This window comes from Coregonus clupeaformis, chromosome 1 (assembly GCF_020615455.1).
Source record: "Coregonus clupeaformis isolate EN_2021a chromosome 1, ASM2061545v1, whole genome shotgun sequence".
In the NCBI taxonomy this organism is placed as follows: Eukaryota; Metazoa; Chordata; class Actinopteri; order Salmoniformes; family Salmonidae; genus Coregonus; species Coregonus clupeaformis.
The window spans coordinates 92606044-92629789 of record NC_059192.1 but is presented as its reverse complement, the minus strand read 5'-3'; the positions used below and the strand labels follow the sequence as shown (position 1 = coordinate 92629789).

General features: G+C 43.8%; 1 protein-coding gene across 1 annotated transcript in view; it reads right to left on the bottom strand.

The window, feature by feature from the left end:
- The window catches only part of LOC123491433 (nck-associated protein 5-like), a gene marked incomplete at its 3' end in the record, with an annotated part of 29872 nt that extends 18033 nt beyond the window's left edge, over positions 1-11839 (bottom strand). The window contains exons 1-3 of the mRNA XM_045222230.1: positions 11830-11839; positions 10810-10906; positions 686-755 (exon numbers count right to left, since the gene is read on the bottom strand). Coding sequence (XP_045078165.1) covers positions 686-755; positions 10810-10906; positions 11830-11839 — 177 coding nt within the window. The remainder of the gene's footprint in view (positions 1-685; positions 756-10809; positions 10907-11829) is intronic.
- Between the last annotated feature and the right edge of the window lie 11907 nt (positions 11840-23746).

Genomic DNA, 23746 nt, shown 5'->3' with positions numbered 1-23746 from the left:
TCCCCACCCCCTCTGGCACCAGAGCCCAGATTTCAGGTCATATAAGCCCCAGTAGCTGGCACCACAGTGTATTAAACCAGTCTGTCCCTTCTGGCACCCATGGGCCTCCAGCCTTCCCTCAGGGTGACTCAGCGTGCGGGCCGAGCCAACAAGCTCATTAATTGCTGTCATTCGGATCCCTCAAGCCACCTTTACCCAGCTTCTCCCACAACACAGTTCACCTTTCGAACGCCAAGTACCTTTTTCTCCATAATCACATTTCCTTTGGAGAGGAATTACTTTGGAATTGCATTGATAGAATTTGACAGCAGGACATTTGTGCATTGAGAAAGATCTCAAAGAAAGTCAATAAAGGTAGAGAAGGATACTGGAAAATAGTGCAGTGTTTGTAACCTGTTTGATCAATACCGTGAGTGAGATCTTAGAGATAGTTGCTAAAGGTAGCTGGAAAAGAATACAACTCATAATAAGTCACCGAATAGGAAAGAACAGAATATAACAATAGTTTTTCATATGGGGCGAGTATGAAAAATGTATGCACTCACTAATTGTAAGTCGCTCTGGATAAGAGCGTCTGCTAAATGACTAAAATGTCAAATGTAGGCTATCATTAGTGTGGTGAAAAATAGGATTCCCTCACTGAGGTTCAGGGCTGGGTGAATAGAGTGAGGGTTGGACTACTCACCTCATCCAGACAATGCTCATACTGCTCCCCTCTGGCTCTCATTCTCCATGGCCAAGGCTGAGTTTTCCTCCTGTACAGCAAAATAAAACACACTTAGTGACAACTGAAATCCATTGAGAGCTTGTCATTAAAAGCAATTCAGACAGTTTGTATGCATCAGACTTGTTTATGAGTAACTTACCAAACAGTAATTTTACATTTTTACATTTTAGTCATTTAGCAGACGCTCATATCCAGAGCGACTTACAGTTAGTGAGTGCATAAATTTTTTTCGGTTATAGAACAATCAACATATAATTATCTACGTTGATTGACATGTACACTAAACAAAAATATAAATGCAACATGCAACAATTTCAACGATTTTACTGAGTTACAGTTCATATGAGGAAATCAGTAAATTGAAATGAATTCATTAGGCCGTAATCTATGGATTTCACGTGACTGGGAATACAGATATGCATCTGTTGGTCACAGATAAACAAAGGTAGGGGCATGGATCAGAAAACCAGTCAGTACTGTATCTGGTGTGACCACCATTTGCCTCATGCAGCGACACATCTCCTTTGCATAGAGTTGATCAGGCTGTTGATTGTGGCCTGTGGAATGTTGTCCCACTCTCTTCAATGGCTGTGCGAAGTTGCTGGATATTGGCGGGAACTGGAACACGCTGTCATACACGTCGATCCAGAGCATCCCAAACATGCTCAATGGGTGACATGTCTGTTGAGTATGCAGGCCATGGAAGAACTGGGACATTTTCAGTTTCCAGGAATTGTGTACAGATCCTTACAACATGGGGCCATGCATTATCATCCTGAAACATGAGGTGATGGCGGCGGATGAATGGCACGACAATGGGCCTCAGGATCTCGTCACGGTATCTCTGTGCATTCAAATTGCCAACGATAAAATGCAATTGTGTTCATTGTCCGTAGCTTATGCCTGACCATACCATAACCCCACCGTCACCATGGGGCACTCTGTTCACAACGTTGACATCAGCAAATCGCTCGCCCACACAACGCCATACACGTGGTCTGCAGTTGTGAGGCCGGATGGACATACAGCCAAATTCTCTAAAACGACGTTGGAGGTGGTTTATGGTAGAGAAATTAACATCAATTTCTCTGTCAACAACTCTGGTGGCCATTCCTACGGTCAGCATGCCAATTACACTCTCCCTCAAAACTTGAGACATCTGTGGCATTGTGTTGTGTGACAAAACTGCACATTTTAGAGTGGCCTTTTATTGTCCAAGGTGCACCTGTGTAATGATCATGCTGTTTAATCAGCTTCTAAATATGCCAAACCTGTCAGGTGGATGGATTATCTTGGTAAAGGAGAAATGCTCACCAACAGGGATGTAAACTAATTTGTGCACAACATTTTAGAGAAATAAGCTTTTTGTGCGTATTGAACATTTCTGGGATCTTTTATTTCAGCTCATGAAACATGGGACCAACCCTTTACATGTTGCGTTTATATTTTTGTTCAGTGTAGATGTGAAATGATACTGCATATGTGGCCAATGAAAATAATTCCAAAGGTATTTGTAGTCTCTCCAATCTTTGTTTTCATATGAAAGATTATTGATGCAACAAATCATACAGTGGGGAAAAAAAGTATTTAGTCAGCCACCAATTGTGCAAGTTTTCCCACTTAAAAAGATGAGAGAGGCCTGTAATTTCCATCATAGGTACACGTCAACTATGACAGACAAATTGAGAGAAAAAAAATCCAGAAAATCACATTGTAGGATTTTTAATGAATTTATTTGCAAATTATGGTGGAAAATAAGTATTTGGTCACCTACAAACAAGCAAGATTTCTGGCTCTCACAGACCTGTAACTTCTTTAAGAGGCTCCTCTGTCCTCCACTCGTTACCTGTATTAATGGCACCTGTTTGAACTTGTTATCAGTATAAAAGACACCTGTCCACAACCTCAAACAGTCACACTCCAAACTCCACTATGGCCAAGACCAAAGAGCTGTCAAAGGACACCAGAAACAAAATTGTAGACCTGCACCAGGCTGGGAAGACTGAATCTGCAATAGGTAAGCAGCTTGGTTTGAAGAAATCAACTGTGGGAGCAATTATTAGGAAATGGAAGACATACAAGACCACTGATAATCTCCCTCGATCTGGGGCTCCCACGCAAGATCTCACCCCGTGGGGTCAAAATGATCACAAGAACGGTGAGCAAAACTCCCATAACCACACGGGGGGACCTAGTGAATGACCTGCAGAGAGCTGGGACCAAAGCAACAAAGCCTACCATCAGTAACACACTACGCCGACAGGGACTCAAATCCTGCAGTGCCAGACGTGTCCCTCTGCTTAAGCCAGTACATGTCCAGGCCCGTCTGAAGTTTGCTAGAGTGCATTTGGATGATCCAGAAGAGGATTGGGAGAATGTCATATGGTCAGATGAAACCAAAATATAACTTTTTGGTAAAAACTCAACTCGTCGTGTTTGGAGGACAAAGAATGCTGAGTTGCATCCAAAGAACACCATACCTACTGTGAAGCATGGGGTGGAAACATCATGCTTTGGGGCTGTTTTTCTGCAAAGGGACCAGGACGACTGATCCGTGTAAAGGAAAGAATGAATGGGGCCATGTATCGTGAGATTTTGAGTGAAAACCTCCTTCCATCAGCAAGGGCATTGAAGATGAAACGTGGCTGGGTCTTTCAGCATGACAATGATCCCAAACACACCGCCCGGGCAACGAAGGAGTGGCTTCGTAAGAAGCATTTCAAGGTCCTGGAGTGGCCTAGCCAGTCCCCAGATCTCAACCCCATAGAAAATCTTTGGAGGGAGTTGAAAGTCTGTGTTGCCCAGCGACAGCCCCAAAACATCACTGCTCTAGAGGAGGTCTGCATGGAGGAATGGGCCAAAATACCAGCAACAGTGTGTGAAAACCTTGTGAAGACTTACAGAAAACGTTTGACCTGTGTCATTGCCAACAAAGGGTATATAACAAAGTATTGAGAAACTTTTGTTATTGACCAAATACTTATTTTCCACCATAATTTGCAAATACATTCATAAAAAATCCTACAATGTGATTTTCTGGAGAAAAAAAATCTCATTTTGTCTGTCATAGTTGACGTGTACCTATGATGAAAATTACAGGCCTCTCTCATCTTTTTAAGTGGGAGAACTTGCACAATTGGTGGCTGACTAAATACTTTTTTCCCCCACTGTATCTGTGTGTTGTACCGCAAGACCTACGCTGCCACAGAACAAGATAACAACAAGAGAGGATTCGCGGAGGTGGAAAAGGTCAGGTGTCAACCATAAGACCGGGCCAACTAATAAAAAACCTGCAGAAGTATCTCACAATGAAAGGTCAAGGGGATTGAAGTTATGATCTTGAACTTTAAAGGTACAAGTAAGAAGTTACGTAGAATGGGCTAGAATGGGCTAATGTGAATATGTTCTTGTTTTGGGGGGGGCGTGAATATTGCTTCACCTTTTAAGGGAGAGGGGCTATTGATCTCCTCTTTTTCTAGTTTGTCAAATGCAGGCGGGCCAGGCAGGCCATATTAGAAGCTGTCAACATCGCTCCGGCTAGCTCGCCTCTCTCGCCACATGCCCTTTAGTACAAACAGCCAGCCTTTGATTAAAACCCAGGCCAAATAATTGCACCTAACATATTCCACTGCCTTAATCGAAATGGCACAGAGCTATAACAAAAGAGCAACTTTGAGATGTACATGAAAAGCCCTTTACAAATAAAAAAGTATTATTAGTAAGTATTAATATTAGTAAAGTAAAAGTTTTTAGTGAAGGCACATAATTACCCAAAGGTTGCATATAAACATGTTTTCTGATGTTTTTATCATATTCTTTGTGTGGGTAGTAACAGGTTGAATCATCTTTCTCTATGGAACAAGGGTTGGTGAAAGGGGAAGTGTCGTGCTATATTGACAACATTGTTGATTTGGGTAGTATGTGAAAAATATGTCTAGTTCCATCAAACTGAACCTATCAGTACCTGATAAACACACATCAAAAAGCATGCATGATGAATGCTGAACGTTTTCTGCTTGCACTAAAAGCATTTGAAATACTTTCATTATAGTGTTATTTTACCATCCTGTATTGCAAAACATCATGGAGAAAGTTTGACATTGCAGACATAATCTAACAATACAAATATTATTTGAACCTGGCAGAAAAATAGGTAGGCATAATCAATATTAGTGTGAATGAATGCAGTGCTCGCATACATTATCAACAAATGCTAAACTAAATAAATATCCCATGTCAGAAAAAAACATTTTGATTGGGGAGGAAAATAGCAACTAAATCACATAATAAACATGTATTTATATTAGCACATCCTGTCAATGTATTGCTCCTGCAGCTGCTACAATTACAGTATAGCAACTACAACTGCTACTTCCATAGATTTTGGAAACATATAAATGATGCATGCCATTATAAGTTGCTTTTTATAGAATAGAATACATGCTTGATGATCCAGGTAGTTTTTTCCTGCAGAGTCCCCATGATTAGCGACTAGAATCATAAATGCATTTTACTTTAAAACTTCAATGGAAGGTAACAGCTAGAGAACAGAGTTATAGACAACAGGAGTTTTTGCTTCTGGCTCACAGTAGGTTTGAATTGGGGCGAGGAGGGGATGTATGGAAAGGGTAGAGCTGGCTGCAACTCAGTCAGTTCTCACTCTGTCTGTAATTGAACAGGAGTTAGAGCCAACCCTGCACTGAGACCAGAGTGCCAGCTGTCCTTCTGTGACGCCTGTACACCAGGCCTACTTTCCCTGGCACCCGGAGTGCCAACTGTGCCTAACCAAGCTGCATGAGCACAAGGCTGGAGCAATGGGCATGCACACTTGCTCAAACTGCAGACAGTTACCCAAGACCCAGTCACTTGCTTGCTCTGGTGCTCTGTCTTACCATGGAGTCTCTACAACACTTGCTTGTGTGGAAAGCTAGAAGCATTGAGGTTGAGCTGGAATGGATGAGTTCGTTATAGGTATATAATTTTAGCGTAACTTGTATTCCATCCTATGTCCACTCGAGATGAATCCCAACTCATTTTGTCCTTTGACCGTCTACTACTCAACAAACTAACTGATCTTTCAAGCATCTTGAAAAAGAATATCTATTTTTTTTCTCCAAGATGGATTTTTTTCAAAAGGATTCAATCTAAGCTTAAAAATAAGCACCATTTATAAAGTAGCGTAACACGCCCACTCATGATAATTAATGATATCAGTTCGAGCTGGTGGGGGGGAATAGGGCGCCCTTACTTAGTGTCACCACTTCCGCATGATATAAAAGCGCCGGTGTATGTATTGCCTCAGCCGTTGCTTTGAGCCGTGTTCTTTCTGAGGAGCATCATCACAGATGCGGGTGGATGGAAGAAAATGAGCAGATAATTTCGATAAACTTAGAATGAAGCTTTTTGGTAATGTCACAAATCGCGAGACAGGCTGTAGCCATTATTTTCTTTGGACTGCAGGGAAGATAATTGTACAGTGATAGAGGAGCCATAAAGCAGACAAGCAATTACACTGCATTTCCCGGTTGAAATTAGCCTTAACTGCAATTTCTGTCAGGGGGGAGTTAGTGTCACCGCTAATAGTTGTCTGTAGAACGTGCACAGTTTCTTGGGTCTTTTGTGTTTCTGGCAGGTTTTCTGCCTGAGCTGGCCCATATGGCTGAGGAGAAGACCTGCCTTCAAGTAGTATTTTTTTTTTTCAAATACTTTTTCTGCACTTTGATTGAGCTTGGTTGAGCTTGGCTTGGCCGCAATGGGCCAATGGAGTAGTCCTAAAAGTGCAAAACCAAACCCTTCCGATTGGGCACTCCGGGGGGCTCATCAAACGCTCAAAGTATTTTAACATTAGCCACAGTACCGCGCATCAGCAGGGCCACTACTCATAAATGATTAGGTGGGTCTCCGAATCTTAATTGACTAAGTCTTAATAGTCTTAGCCCCTTTAATTGCTGAGGAGATCTGAAAGCCTGGTGTGTCAGTCTAGTGGTTGTACTGTATGGTCGGAAATAACCAGAATCAGGAAGGATTACTCGAAAATGGATTCGACTCAACTGTTAGCTAATGCTGAGAACAGAACACACACTGGAACAATGGTGGAGCGATGTGGAAACTAACAAAGACTCCAAAACCTGGGCCCTTCGTGGAGTGCTTTGCTCTTCAAACAGCAGAGCACACGAGACTTTGATAAGACCACTATAGCTACCCAGATCAACCAGCAGAACGGAGAGCCTGGTCGCAGAGGGAGAAGAAGAGGAGGGAGGAGAAGAGAACAGAGGCGGAGCCATTTTTTGAACCGCCGACTCTAGTGGGTGCGCAGATCGCTCCAGAAGGAGCTTTGTTTGGTCCTGAAACTCCTCCGTCTCCGCGATGCTGCGGGAAGTGGCCAGCGCGGTCTCCAGAAGACGGGGGCAGTGGGCCGCCCGCCCGCCGAAGCCGCTCTGCTCCAGGCTGTCACGCGTCCCTGCACCTCCTCCGAGAGTTTATCTGGGATAGACAGGGATGAGAGGAAAGAGAGGAGAGAGAGCAGGATAGAGAGCGAGAGAAAGGGGAGAGAGAGAGAGAGTGAGAAGGAGAAAGAGAGAAAGAAAGAGAGAAAAGACAAAGGTGGGAGAAGAAGAAGAGAGAGAGAGAGAAAATAAACAGAAAGACCGCAGAGAACAGAGAGGAGCGAGAGAGGGGAAGAGAAAAATAAAACGATTCAACAAACACTACCTAAAACATCCCCAATCCCTGAATCGTATTTCACTTGAACTTCCAAAGAGTGGCAGTGACCTGGGAGACTTCTCCATCTTGTCCGCCGATAGGGGACCCCACATCCTCTTTTTTCTTCCCCTGCCTCAGTCTCTAGCTGTGACACTAATATACAGAGGCGGAAATTAAAAGCGAACACAATAAAATGATGGGGTCCCTGGATATCCCCAGGCCCGGCTGAGTACAGGGCTCACCAGGAGATTCACAGACGAGACAGCATCCTGACACTGGACTAGTCTAATTAGGTACTGTAACTTCAACACAGGATACAGAGTACTGGTAAAGGAGGATTGTCATGTGTCGTCTGTCAGTTATTCTAAGTATTTTCACACTATCCCAGAAGCCAAGGGGAGAATTTTTGTTCACTCGGATGTTACTATTCAAATAAATTGTTATTGGTCTTAACTTAGTACACCATGTTGTTTTGTATGTGGGATATTGAGACATAAGGAGAATCATAGCATAGGCTGCTAAAGTTTTGAAGCTAATATACTGTATTTACACCAAACACCATTTTCCTTACAATTTAATAAAAAACCCTACCAATGGGGATTTATGATGTATTTCCAGCATCCAAAACAAAGCGATATTCCGATAATAAGAAACGCTTAATCCTCACTGGGACTAAACTGGGCATTTATCTTTATGCATTGAATGTGCTTTAAAAACCAACGCTGCTCCTGGGGTGATATACGATAGCTACCATGAAATCCTAAATGTAGGCACACATTTCAATAGGAGAGATTGAGACACCTTTAAATACTGGCATGCATGGCTTTGGGGTCCGAACGAGGAGGTCACCACCCTTTAATTTGCAAACATCCATTTCACAAAACACTCTTATCTCCATCCTATTCCAAATCTGATCAAGGACCAGAGGGGATGAAACTACAACTGAGCTGGGAGTTAGATGTCGCGCACAACCCACAAGCTTATAGCCAAGCCAATGAGCTTTGTAATGCGAGCAAATGGACTTTCCCCTCAATTTTTCCCTTTAAAATCTCCCCAAAGCCTTCAGTCGCTATCGCCGGATGAATGGCTGTGCACCTTTGTTACTTTTTTTATTCAATTCTCTTCCCCTTGATAGTTGATTGTCAAGTCTGATGGGATAGGCTTTCAGGCAAGCGCGGTGGGCGAGGCTTATAGTGCCAGTGGCTGGAGACATTGATAGATGAGGTTGAGTTTTCGCAAGCGACCGCTTCATATCCAAATGTGCATCCAAAACAAGTCGTTCCTTCTTCCTGAACATAAATTGGAAATGGTCAAAACTTGGCAACAACTAGCACATGAGTTTGAACTTTAAAGGACTATCTCCAGTCTTAAGCTAAAACATACCTGGTATTCAATCTTACTTTGTTTGATTCTTTTGTTTTGCAGGCGCATTGATACCAGGGTCGGATTCACTTGGGCAAGCACACCTGTAGTAAAGAGTTTTGGCATTTCTTGTTTCACAAGTCCAGGTCGGCCCTCCCTATTTGAGCCTGCTTTCTTCCGTTTGTATAAGCATAATGAATATGATCAATATCTCTCCCTCAGTAATGGTACTCATTCATTGAGAGCTTGTTCTGATTACCAAAGTCCTGTTATGTCTGGTTGCTTGCTGAACATCTGGTTACAGTAGGTACAGTCATCTCAGTAAACCTAACATGTGTCTCTCTCCATACGTGAATGTTTGCTGCATCCGCTCACAAAAGTTAGAGCAACATTGATCCTCCACTGGCACACGCCGACAGATTCTAATTCATGTTTAATAATCCACTCAGGTTGGGATTAATTCTGAAGGGTGCTGTTATTCTGCAAAATACCCACTCATTTGAATAATCACAGGGTATGTGGCTATGTGGAACTATGGCCCACAACTGAGAGGGAGGCTGCACTGCAAAAGGAACCCTATTAATGTTATGCCTAGTGCTATATACTCTATGGGCCTTGGTTAAGCAAAGTAGTGTCTCTATATAAGGAATAGGGTGCCATTTGGGGATTCAGACATAGAGTTGTTAGGCGTTACTCAATGGGTAGCTAATGCATGTATGGCTAGGCTCATTGGAATGCATACCGCCATACCTCCATTTCTCTCTAGTTATGACTCAACATATTTTACTCTTCCTGCCTATTTGTTACACATGACCATTTATGATTGGTTTATAAAGGCATAGCATGCCCACCATGCTAATGAGTGGCTTTATCTTTTTATAATGATGTAGCATATTCATCACTAGATGAAAGTCAAGAAGTCAGTATAAAAGTTTTGCATTTGAGAGATATGTGCAATGCACTTCAGTGAATTCACTCTTACTTATTGTTAACACATTTGGAAATGGAAAAGTTTAAGATAAATGACTTTTTAAATGTGGTATGAATCATATGAGTATAAGACATGATCTCCATGAACTGTAATTACATGACCTTTTATCAACCTTACCTAACAGTAACACAAACCTGACTACTTCTAGCCCACACAGTTCCACTTTTTTCCTACGATGCTGTTTCTTGAAAGGTCACTTTGGCATAATTAAAATGAATTTAATTACACATGGACAATTAAAGGACACTTCAGTAGTCAATAAGAGTTATGTGGAGATACCTTGAGTATCTAAGGAACAGCACAAACAAAAAAATCTACACACAAGAATATGCAGTAGCTGTACACATAACACACACAAACACACAAAGTTTCAGGCTACTATAGGTCACCTATCCGGGCTAAGAAGTCTAATTATAGCAACCAGTTTGCTTGCCAAGAACAGAACCCAAGTAATAAGTGGAGCTGAAGGATGGGACTAAAAACAAACAAAAATATAACTATTGTAAAATATACTGTATCCATAAAATATATATAGTATGGATAAGCTGGAAGCAGAAGCGTACAATATCCATTAGTTTACTCCACTCAGGGGAGGGTTGGTAGGGTTAGGGGAAAAATAATAAAGGAAAATATATATAAAAAAATATATATTTTAGATATATTTTAAAAAAATATATGTATATGGGGATTGGAAATTATGCAGACAATTATATTGATGGAAGCTACAATATAGCTAGCTACATTAAAACTGATCTAGCCCCTAAAAAAAAAAAATTATATATATATATATATATATATATATATATATATATATATATATATATATATATATATATATACTGTATATATAATAATAATATAGGCCGATCCTAATTGATGGTCAATAACAACAACTTATCCTAATGCATGGCCTATGTGTTACTAAACAAAGCATTTCTCCTACACAAGCCTCTACGTTTTGGCTTTTATAAAGAGCAGTGAAGGAGAGCCCGCATGTTGGAGGAGTGCTGGGCAGTGCGGCAGTTACCTTTTTAGGCTCTTCATGATGTCCACAGTGTCCACGGGGCTGTCCGCTCCAGCACCCCCTGGTTCTGCAGCGGTCCTGCACCAGGGCCTCTTCCATCCTGCACACGCACGCACACACACAAATAGAGGGGGGAAGAAGAAGGGGGTTGGTTTAGAGCCAGCGACACAAGAGGAGACGAGCGGGTTTTTGATCATACCCCAGTCCCTTTCCCACTACAGCATGTGGTACACCTACACACTGTGGTACTGAATGGGTACATATGGCGCTTGGGAGGTTCAGAAGTGTGCATCCACCGAGGCAGAGTTACACCTGACTGCCTCTGCTTCAACAAGTCCCTATGCGTGACTTGTGATACGGTGTGTGCCTCGATTTTTGTCCCAAATAAGGATTTCTCAATGTGAACCAGAGACTTTACCCATTTATATAGCCTACATCAATATGCTACTACTCAATCCTGATTTCCAAATGAATCACTACAAATGGCATTACCCCCCTGGCCTATTCCGGTGGTAAAAAGCACATCCACTGAGAGTTGGACCTTTAGGGAGATTGTGTAGGATAGGGCTCCCTCCATTGACCCAGCGGAAAGGCCATTACAGCCTACTGGGAGTACAAAGAGATGGAGCGAAGGAACCACTGTGACATTTCAGGAGAGGGAATACCATTGGGGAGAAGAGGGAGAGAAGCCCAGACTTTTGATAACAGGTACGAATTCCTAAATCATCACATGGACATAGCCGGACAAAGCTAGGGACATAGACAGGGGATATAGCTAGGGACAAAGCCAGGGATGAAGCCATGGACATAGCCAGACAAAGCCAGGGACAAAGCCAGGGACAAAGCTATGGACATAGCCAGGGACAAAGCCAGGACAAAGCCAGGACAAAGCCAGGGACAAAGCCATGGACATAAATAGTGACAGGCCCGGACCACCCCAGTGACCCAGCCTGGGACCTAGCCAGGGACACAGCCAGGACACAGCAAGGGCACATAGCCAGGGACATGGTGCCAGGGACATACCCAGGGACATAGCAGCAATGGACAAAGCCAGGGTCACAGCCAGGCACCCAGCCAGGGACAAAGCCAGGCATTAGCCAGGACCTAGTCAGGCACATAGCTAGGGAAATAGATAGGACATAGACAGGACATAAGTGCCAGGGACATAGACAGGGACACAGCCAGGGACACAGCCAGGGACCCAGCCAGGGACATAGACAGGGACCGAGCTAGGACAAAGCCAAGGATATAGCCAGGGACATAGACAGGGACATAGACAAGGACCTATGCCATGGGATGGACAGATGGGTGTGTCATTTGCATTTTTAAAAATGCCGTCCTGCAGAGTAAAGAGAGCAAAAATGACGCCAAACACTGTGGATAACTTGATGTTGCAGTAAACAGCATTAAGAAACCTACTTGTGTCCAACTGAATTCCCTGTCAGTGTCAGTGGCCACTTTAAGTGGTGACACTTCTGATCATCCTTTCAACAGTGACAGTCCCCATCTGAACACTATTAACTGTTTAGGCTTAACACACCCTGGAGAAGACAAATTGTGCCACGTTTTGTTGTTTGTTCTTACAGCTGGAGCTCAAAGTGACATTTTTGCAGCCTGGTTTTCCACCGGTTTTAAGCTGAACTGTTGCACTGCAACGCCAAGCCACGGCTTTAGAAGGCAGGCAGGGCTGGTGCTCTGCACATTGTAAAGGAAGCTTACACCATCTGGCAGTGGTTTTCGAGTTGCAAGCCAGAGAAAAGCTGGCTATAATCAGTGGCCCAGCTAGCTGACTGACTGACCGACTGACTTGACTGATTGATTGACTGACACAGGCTGAGGGAGTGGTCAGGTCTATGGCAGATATTGCTGGCAGCTCTGCCGCTTAGTACACTGTCCTGACCGCCATGGTCAGGGATATGGGGTGTGGGACTAGGACATTGTAGCTCAAGCGGCCGACAAATTTCCTGTGACTGAAAACCAACATGGGGTAACTGACTCATTCAGAGTTTATTGACTTTGTTAATTAGTTGGGTAACAAATATGGCAGAGCTGAAATACAGTGGGATTCAGTCATCCTCATCACAAAAGTACCTGTGTTCACAGCATGACCAGGTCAGGAGTTTTTTACTGGTCAGATGATGTCGTAAGGTAAAACCTCCTGACCCTTACTTTGATCCACTAGATGAATAGGAGACAAAGACATTATTTACCCAATATTTATGGCTGATATTGCATTACAAAGGTATTTTTTGTTTTAACTGTATTTATCAAACAACTTTATTTCCTCACAATTCCCCATTCTCTCAAGATCTTTCCTTCCCTCAAAAACACATTCAACTCAAATTTTCCTACATTCTCCGCCACATTACCAGACAGACAGAACAAGTCACTGGGGGTAGAGAGAGGCGGAGAGGTGAGTGGTCTGACCCCAGTGACCTCCATGGCTAAGTGACAGATGATGGGGTCCTTTGATGTTCCTCTCCTCTGCTGGCTGGCCTTGTGTTGTGGCTGAGGACTAGGGGGCTGAAGTGGCGTCTGGACGGCAAAATGCGCCAAGCCAGCACCTGAAAGGGTCTCTTGGTACAGTTTAAACTAGGGGCTGATTCAGGGTAGACCCTGAGAGCACTACGCGCTTGGCCTCAAAGTCCCCACAAGCACTGGCTGGACAAACCGAGGCCCGGTCCTGAATCTTACACAGCCTGGCCAGGAGAGATGGCCAGATAAATTATCCTGCAGCACACACACAACTACACACTGGCTTCCAGTGCCGATTGAGGGGAATGACTTCAACATGCATTGGATTCCCCAGACTGTCAGAAGTCACAGGGTCCTGTATGTGCACATCATCATAAGCAGAGAGAGAGGCAGAGGAGGATACAAAGGGACCATGGACATGGATGGGTAAAGCCACTGCAGCATGGTGCCAAAGTCTGACTTCATAATACATGCTGAGCTGCAGTGCTGCCTGACAAACGTTCTGTGACCACCAGCCAAAATGCTTTTCTATGAATCAGGAATGTCCAGGACTAGTTGTAATGCTAAGCTGAATAGCTTCACAAGCTTATAAGACCGCTAAATGGTTAATTAAATAGTTAACCTAACAGCTACATGGAATATCTGCATACTGTATCTTTGACTCATCACATACGCCCGCCAAGCGCTGCTGTTTTCTATCTGTCCCTTTATTCCTAGTTATATGTACATATCTACCTCAATTACCTCCGTACCTCTGCACATCCACTTGGTACTGGTACCCCGTTATGGCATAGTCAGTTAACATTGGCCATCATTGTGGATTTATTCCTCATTATATTCTTTTTTTCTTTTTCTTCTCTGCATTGTTGGGACGGTCCGTAAGTAAGCATTTCACTGTTAGTCTACACCTGTTGTTAATGAAGCATTGTGACAAATACACTTGATTTGATTTAATGCTATGACATGTCGGAATGCTATGACAATTCATAAATCTATGAGTAAGTAGCTAACATGTCGTGAATGCTATGACAAGTCGTAGCTGCTATGGACAAGGCGTAATGCTGCAACATTGGCATTCAAAAGCTACATATGAGAGGAAAGCCAAAACAAATCTTTCTCTGGTGTCTGCTAGCCTGCTAATTCTTTACATAAGTGACACATCTCAATCAATCAATCAATCAATTTTATTTTTTATATAGCCCTTCTTACATCAGCTAATATCTCAAAGTGCTGTACAGAAACTCCAGCCTAAAACCCCAAAACAGCTAGTGGTAATGCAGGTGTAGAAGCACGGGTGGTAGAAAATCTCCCTAGAAAGGCGAAAGCCAAGGGAAGAAATCCCAGGAGAGGAACCAGGCTAAGTGAGGGGCGGCCAGTCCTCTTCTGGCTGTGCCGGTGGAGATTAACAGAACCATGCCAAGATGTTCAAAAATGTTCATAAGTGCCAAGCATGGTCAAATAATAATCAGAATAAATCTCAGTTAAAGGCTTTTCACAGACATCATTAAGAGTTGAAAACAGCAGGTCTGGGACAGGTAGGGGTTCCATAACCAGGAGAACAGTTGGAAACTGGAATAGCAGCAAGGCCAGACGGACTGGGGACGCAAGGAGTCACCACGGACGGCAGTCCCGACGTGATGGTCCTAGGGCTCAGGGTCTCTCTAGTTGGCTTTTCAGCCGATCAATAAAGAGTTGGAGGCTGCTAAGGTCTGGGACAGGTAGGCGTTTTCGTGAGCGCCGGCAGGCAGAACAGTTGAAACTGGAATAGCAGCAAGGCTTGCAGGGGACTGGGGACAGCAAGGTGTCACCATGCCCGGTGAAGTCCTGACGTATGGTCCTAGGGGCTCAGGTTCTCAGAGAGAAAGAGAGAACTAGGACAGAATTAGAGAGAGCATAACTTAAATTCACACAGGACACTGTATACAGAGAAGTAATCCGGGTATAACCAACTAACCCCAGCCCCCCCACGACATAAACTACTGCAGCATAACAATGAGGCATGAGACAGGAGCGGTCCGGAGAGGCCCCATCCGAAGAACGCCGACAGGGCCAAACAGGAAGGATATAACCCCTACCCACTCCGCTCAAAGCACAGCCCCCCGCACCACTCAGAGGGATATCATCCCAACCACCAACTTACAATCCTTGAGACAAGGCCGGCGATAGCCTCGACAGAGGTCTCCACCACAGCACAAACCAAGGGGGGGCCCAAACCCAGACAGGAAGATCACGTCAGTAGCACTCAACCCACAAGGACGAGGGCGGCAATGAGAAAGAGCACCAGAAGCCAGTGACCCAGCCCCTGCAACAGGGTTAGAGGCAGAGAACCCCAGTGGAGAGGGGAACCGCCCGGCAGAGACAGCAAGGGCTGTTCGTTGCTCCAGCCTTCCCGCTCACCTTCACACTCCTGGGCCAGACTACACTCAATCATAAGGCCTGGCTTAAGAGATAAGTCTTCAGAAAAGAGACTTAAAGGCTGAGACCGAGCCGCATGTCTCTCACATGGGTAGGCAGACTGTTCCATAAAAAATGTGAGATCTATAGGAGAAAGCCCCGCTCTCCCCGCTGTTTGCTTAGAAATTCTAGGGACAATTAGGAGGCCTCAGCTTTGTGACCGTAAAGCGTTTGAGGGTTACGGCAGACCAACTCGGAAAGATAGGTAGAGCAAGCCCATGTAACGCTTTTATAGGTTAACAGCAAAACCGAAAGCCTCCGTCGACAGGAAGCCACAGTGTAGGGAAGCCGAGACTGGACTAATATGACCTGGGAATTTCTTGGTTCTGAGTCAGGACTCTAGCAGTTTCGGATGAAGCACTAACTGAAGTTTATTTAGTGGCTTTATCCGGCTAGCTTGAAAATAGAGCATTGCTAGTAGCTCCCACCTAGAAGCAATAAATGCCTGGATTAATTTTTCTACATCATTTTTGAGAGAATATTTCTGATTTTAAAGGTTACGTAGATGGAAAAGCTGTCCTTGAAACAGTCTTGATATGTTCAACAAAAGAGAGATTAGGTCAAGAGTAAATACAGAGGTCCTTCACAGTTTGATTTGAGATTTGCGACCTTACAAACCATCTAGATGAATTGTCAGATTTTAACAGAAGATCTTTTGTTCTTGGGACCTAGAACTAAGCATCTCTGTTTTGTCCGAAGCTTGAAAGTGTAAAAGTTTTCAGCCATCCTACTTCTTATGTCCGAAACACTAGGCTTGTAGCAAGGCAATTGTGGGGCTTCACCATGCTTCATTGGAATGTACAGCTGTGTGTCATCCGCATAGCAGTGAAAGTTAAGATTTATGTTTTCGAACAACATCCCTAAGAGGCAAAATATAGTGAAAACAATAGTGTGTCCTAAATCGGAACGAGAACACGATCTCTAATGTACAGCTGATTTGGTCGGAGGACAGACCATTCTCACAGAGACAAACTGATATCTTTCCGACAGGTAGGATCTAAAACCAGGCCAGAACTTGACCGTTAGACCAATTTGGGTTTCAGTCTCTCTTCAAAAGAATGTGGTGATCGAGGGTGTCATAGGCAGCACCAGGTCTAGTGAGCACGAGGACAGATGCAGAGCCTCGGTCTGACGCCATTAAAAGGTCAACACACCCACAAGTGCAGTCTCAGTGCTATGGATGGGGTCTAAAACCAGACTGAAGCATTTCGTATACATTGTTTGTCTTCAGAAAGCAGCAGTGAAGGTTGCTGCGCAGTCAGCTTTTTTTGAAATTTCTTGAGAGAAATGGAAGATCTGATAGAGCCGATAGCTTTTTATGCTTTCCGGTTCAAGGTTTGGCTTTTTTCAAGAGAGGCTTTTATCACTGCCACTTTTAGTGAGTTTGGTACACATCCGGTGGATAGAGAGCTGTTTATTATGTTCAACATAGGAGGGCCAAGCATGGGGAAGCAGCTCTTCCAGCAGTTTTTAGTAGGAATAGGATTCAGTATGCAGCTTGAAGGTTTAGAGGCCATGATTATTTTCATCATTGTGTCAAGAGAGATATAGTACTAAAAACACTTAAGTGTTTCTCCGATCCCAGGCCCTCGCAGAGTTGTGTGCAGATCCAGGATATTGCCCTGGAGGAATAATGCAGATCCAAAGAGGAGTCCGCACGCTTTCAATGGTCATGATCTTCCCTCGCACAGTTCTACAATTTATCACTGCAATGAAAGCCATCCTCTCTGTAGTCACGTTTTTTTTAGTTACTTTGCAATGAAAGTACTTCAAAAGAAATTTTGGATTGTTCTTATTTTCCTCACTGCTGGAAAAGTAGGATGATCGGCAGCAGTGAGGGCTCTTCTGTACTGCATCGCATTGTCTTTCCAAGCTAGTCGAAAAGACTTCCAATGGTGTATGCTCCATTTCCGCTCCACTTCCTGAAGTTGCTTCAAAGCTCGGGTATTTTCTGTATACCAGGGAGCTAGTTTCTTGGTGACAAATGTTTTTCGTTTTTAGGGGTGCAACTGCATCTAGGTAATATAAGGTTAAATTGAGTTCCTGTGTTATGGTTAACTGATTTTGTCCTCTGACGCTCCTTGGGTAGGCAGAAGAGTCTGAAGGTATCAATTAATTTTTGTGTTGTTTGAGAATTTATAGTACTACTTTGATGTTCTTTGGTTGGGGTCTGAGCAGATTATTTGTTGCGATTGCAAATGTAAATAAAATGGTGGTCCGACAGTCCAGGATTTTGTGGAAAAACAATAAGATCCTCAGCACCATACATTAAGATCTCAGCACCATACATGACCAAGGTAGATCATCTACACACAGTTACCTGAACAGCAACATTTAGTTATATTGTCATTTTGAAAGGCGGGTTCGTTTAGCTCCCATTAATTCTAACTACATTTCCTCCGATTCATCTGGGGAGATCACAAATAGGACTGTTCCGACAATTACCCTTGATAATCACATTTTGATGGTGTACTGATTAGGAATTATATTGTTTTTAAAGTTATTTAGCAGCATAATTAATGAGGACTTGGGAGGGAGATCCGAGAGGTTGTTTTGAGTGCATAATGCTTTTTAAGTTTAAAAAAAAATGGTTTTTATATTTAATCTAATAGAGTGAGAATGGTTTAAAAGGTTATGAGAGTTTATCATTTATCTCTAATAATAAATATGAATTAAGATCATAACTCTAATCCATCAAGAATTTCCAAAATCTCAAGTAGCTACATATAAATTGGGGAGACAAGTGTGGAATATGATGTCACTTTCATCCAATTTTACATAGGTCACAGTCTATGATTTTTCTCTATCAACTTGAACCATTAACTTTGTCTATGATACTAAAATGTAATAACATTGGCATTTAAAATCTGTTGGCAATTTCTGTTTTTTAGTGAAACACTTCCACCTTTTACGAGTAGCAACTCTACTTGATGACTCAACCCAAACCATGAGAGCTGGGATAACAATCTTCGCGACAAAAAAGTTGCAAAGATAACTTGATTCACTCAAAAAAAAACATACATCTGTGTCAACAGTTTTACTTAATGTGTGGCTAGCACCTAGTGGTTGCGTAAAATGACCTTCTATTGAGGACTGGAGAAAAGGAAGGAGGAAGGGAAAGATGGATATGGATGGATGGAGGAAAGCTATGCCTGACTCGTTTTGACCCCCAGACTGCAATTGCCCAGCTGAATTTCAAAAAACATCGCAGCAACAGCCAGAAGTACAATTAAGTCTCCCAATCAAATCTCCAGCCCCAGGTATAAGTAACACACACACACACACCGCACACACCCCATCAGCCTTCAAGCCATGGCCGGAGCTGAAGCCAGATGTCTGACTGGAGCTGAATGAGGTGTGTGTTTGACAAGCCACCAGAACATCCGGACTCATTGATGGACCAAAACGCCTTTAGAGGTAGAACACCCCCTGTGTGGCGGTCTCCCCTGCATGTCCTGTGTGCTCACATTACCTAGTGCGTTCCCAGCCGCTTTAGATGGCCCCAACATTGGACACTAACAGATTTGCAGCTTCCTGCCATTAAAGCCATGAAAACTTTCAACGCCGTCCAGACTTCAAATGGGACCCATTTTTATCACCTGTCAGCTAATGTAAACCAGGCGTCCAGCTGTAGAAACCATACTAGGTAAAATTAAACTAGTTCTCAGCGGTATTTCTAACAACGCTTCTAACGCAGACAACCAAGGATTTGTGCAAAGGAACAACACACAGTACACACACACACACACACACAGATCTTTAAACGCTTACACTGACTGAGATTGCCTCAGAGTCCGACTTACCCCCATGTTGCTGAATTTGGGTCCCTAATGCTGTTCTTGGTACAAACATCCTTTCCCTAAACAACGCCACAAACACTGTGCACACTCCCCAAGCTCCATGGGGACAAGCAGACGGGACCAATCCAGCCAGCCTGCTCTAGCCTCAGCTCTCGGAGAGGTCACCGCTGACCCAGACAGGATCAAAATGTAGGTCCGCTCAAAGAAGCAAGTCAAGAATCATAAGGTCTGAGTGCTTTTCCCATCGAACGACACAGCCAGCATGTTTGGTTGGTCGCCCGTTAGCTGGTCTCTGGGTTTGGAATCATGAAGCACACACAACCCGCCGGCCACCCAAACCAGTCTTGCTTTATGAGGTGGCCCTGTGTCTGCCTTGTGGTGGGTTATCCAATCCCAATGCCATCCCAGCTTGTGACCATGGTCTGGTAAGGGAAGTCTGGTGGTCCAAAGGGAGGAGACGAAAGGGGGAGGGAGGAGAGGGGAGGAAAGGGAGGAGGCAAACCCTTTCCCATATGTCTCATGTTAAGCCTGAGCCAGAGGAGGACAGCCCTGCTGTGTCGACGCCAGGCTGTGGCCAGGCTGGCGACCAGGTATCAGGTCTGTGGCCACAGGGGGAGGCCAGGATAGGGATCACCCAGCCTGGGATATGTGAGGATGAATGGTGGATGGATGGACATGGATAAATGTGGAGCTTACTAGCTGCCAGGGATTAGAGATGCTTTAGGCTGAGTTGAAACTAACACTTTCTATTGCTATGTAAGTCAATAAGCAAAGTCACGGTCAATACTGTACACAGACAGGCAGACAGACTGAAAGACAAACATATGTATTTATAGGACAATATCACCATGCTAGAGAAAGAGTGAGACCGTGAGCTCATGGGTTGGATTGATCTACCTGGCTTCTGCAGCCCTGGGCTCACTGGGAAGCCCTGCTCCCAAACTCACTCCATCAACACGGTATTAGGAGCTGAAGCCTCCTAAACCCCATTAACCAGGCTTGACAAAGGCACAATTTGAAAGTCTAACACGAGGGGTCACCATGACTTGGATGGATAACTATTATTTCGCCTAACCTTCACCCGGCAGCAGTTCCTGGAAAACTCACCCAAATCTATCTGACTCAGCATTGCAAAGTCCAATTCTTTCCGTTAACGACTTCTTTTCGCTGATTCCCACTAAATCTCTTCCACCTCTGTAAACGACATGAAATTGCTCCGGCAGGCCGATGAGATTGCTAAGCTTACTTATTATCCTCTTTCAAATTTTTGTTTTGTGTTTTTTCGACCAGAATGGGTAATTGTAATTGGGACTCTACCGTCCTACCCTAGAGAGCGAATTGCAACCCCAACAAAGCCCCCAGAATGCTGTTGGGCTCTGCACTACGGTCTCTGACCAGGCGATACACATCCAGCCTTTGCTTAAAGCGGAAAACGCTGTAAAAGCCACAAGGGCCCTTCATCCTAGTTAGCATGGGGGTAGCATTACAAAGTCTTAAACCTTAGGACCACTGGCTCTTCCAATCAACTTTGACCCCCTGACAATGAGCACGATGAGCTGTGAGGCAGGGGGTACGCCAAAGGACGAGTGAGACAGGTCAGAGTGCGGCAGGTCATGGCAGCAAGTGTCACTTTTTACAGCCTCCTATTCTTCTGAGAGAGTAACACCACCTCCTGGATGCTTCTACCATCTTTATTTACTTGATGGGAAGTAACGTGTCACATAGGGTACAATTCTCACAAACATGCTACTGTTTTATGACCAAAGCAAGTCACTGCAACACATATGGATAAGGTTGACTTAATTCCTCTTTAAGACACAATCCCTTTCTCTCACTCTTTTCCTCTCTTTTAGTTGAGGTTGGATTTCGAGCAAATCCATTATATGGTTTTTTCCCACATGTACATCTCTGGCCATAGGGAAGTAAAGTTAGCAGGTGAGCTGGGAGCCAAGGGGACCCATATGAGCAGCAGGCCTCTAGCCTCAGGAGGCTCCCGGAGGATCTGTGGAAGGGCTGTGTGTGTGTGTGTGTGCGTGTGCAAAGGGGAATGCTAGCATGTGTGGCCCACATGCACCACAGAACATCACTGATGGCCCCAGAGGAGATACTTAGGAGATGACAGGATGAATCCCATTACTCCACACAGCACAGCCAGAGCACAGCTGACCCCAAGGATCCGCATTCACCTCCCCCAACCTCCCCTGGGCCTGGATGCTCCTCTTGGGGCATGGAGAGGAAAAAGGTGGGCTGCTGTGGTCTTCCTCTCTACACACAACCTATCCCAGCTTTTGAAGTCCTTGTACAGGCTCTTGTATCAGCCTGAAATGGACATTCCATCTCATAAGGATCTACTGTGTTTGGCATTGCATGCTATGTAAAGAACCACAGGGTCATTTAAAATTAGATCTGCCTCTCATGTTGAGCTAAAACATAGTTCATCAAAGGTTTCCAGAAAACAGCATCTACTCATTCCAGGGCTTTTTCTTAATTGGCTACTATTTTCTACATTGTAGAACAATAGGGAAGATATCAAAACTATGAAATAACACATATGGAATCACGTATGTAACAAACTAAAAGTGTTAAACAAAAACAAAGCATATATTTATAGTTTGAGACTTTTCAAAGAAGCCACCTTTGCCTTGATGACAGCTTTGCACACTCTTGCCATTCTCTCTAACCAGCTTCATGAGGAGCCACTGGAATGCAGTTCCCCACCTAACAGGTGTGCATTGTTGTTAATTTGTGGAATTTGTGGAATTTATATCCTTCTTAATGTGTTTGAGCCAATCAGTTGTGTTGTGACACGGTAGGTGGATACATAGGAAGATAGCCCTATTTGCTAAAAGACCAAGTCCATATTATTGCAAGAACAGCTTTAAATAAACAAAGATGAAACGACAGTCCATCTCTAAGTGCAGAGGATGTTACATAGTTACCAGCCTCAGTAAAATTGCAGCCCAAATAAGAGTTTCAAGTAGAGTTCAACTAACAGACAATGCATCTCAACAATCAACTGTCCAGAAGAGACTGTGTGAATCAGGCCCTCTGTGGTTGAATTGTGCAAATAAACCACTACTAAAGGACACCAATAAGAAGAAGAGACTTGCTTGGGCTGGCAAGAAACACAAGCAATGGACATTCGACATGGTGGAAACGTGATTCTTGGTGTGTGAGACCAAATTGAGATTTGTGACTCCAACCGCCGGTCTTTGTGAGACGGGGTTGGGTGAACGGTGGATTATCTCTGCATGTGGTATTTCCCACCTGTGAAAGCATGGAGGAGGAGGTGTTATGGTGTGGGGGGTGTTTTTGTTTGGTGACTCGTTTTGCGATTTATTTAGACTTTAACCAGCATGGCTACCACAGCATTCTGCAGCGATACGCCATCCCATCTGGTTTTGGACTTTAGTGGGACTATCATTTGTTTTTCAACTGGATTGACCCAACACACCTCCAGGCTGTGTAAGGGCTATTTTACCAAGAAGAAGAGTGATGGAGTGCTGTATCAGATGACCTGGTCTCCACAATCACCCGACCCAACCCAATTGAGATGGTTTGGGGATGAGTTGGACAGCAGCAGTGAAGGAAGCAGCCACCAAGTGCACAGCATATGTGGGAACTCCTTCCAAGACTGTTGGAAAAGCATTCCAGGTGAAGCTGCTTGAGAGAATGCCAAAAGCGGCAAAGCTTCATTAACAAGGGGCAAGGCGAAGCTTTGAAGAATCTCAAATATAAAATATATTTTGATTTGTTTAACACTTTTTTGGCTACTACATGATTCCATATGTGTTATTTCATAGTTTGAGGTAATCTAAATATTGCCTACAATATAGAAAATGTAAAAAAATAAAGAAAACCCTTGAATGAGTAGGTGTTCTAAACTTTGACTGGTACTATGTTCACATGCAGGGTACCCAGAGACATATGTTTGGAAAAGAGATGTCGGACAGGTTTCCAGAGCTGGGACCCAGTGTTAGCGCCTTTATTCTCGAGCATTTTGATGAGGCACCATAGAGAGCGCGAAATTCCATGAAACACCCGCCTGTAAACAAGCAGAACAGACCAGCGAATTGAACAGACGTTTTTATTTATCAGCATTCGATAATGTGTATTCAAGTCGGTACTGTGGACATCTTGATAGGTTTTGAAAACTACCCGAAATCAACAGCACGAAGCAGAGCGCTGACTATCACTTTAGCGACTGGCTA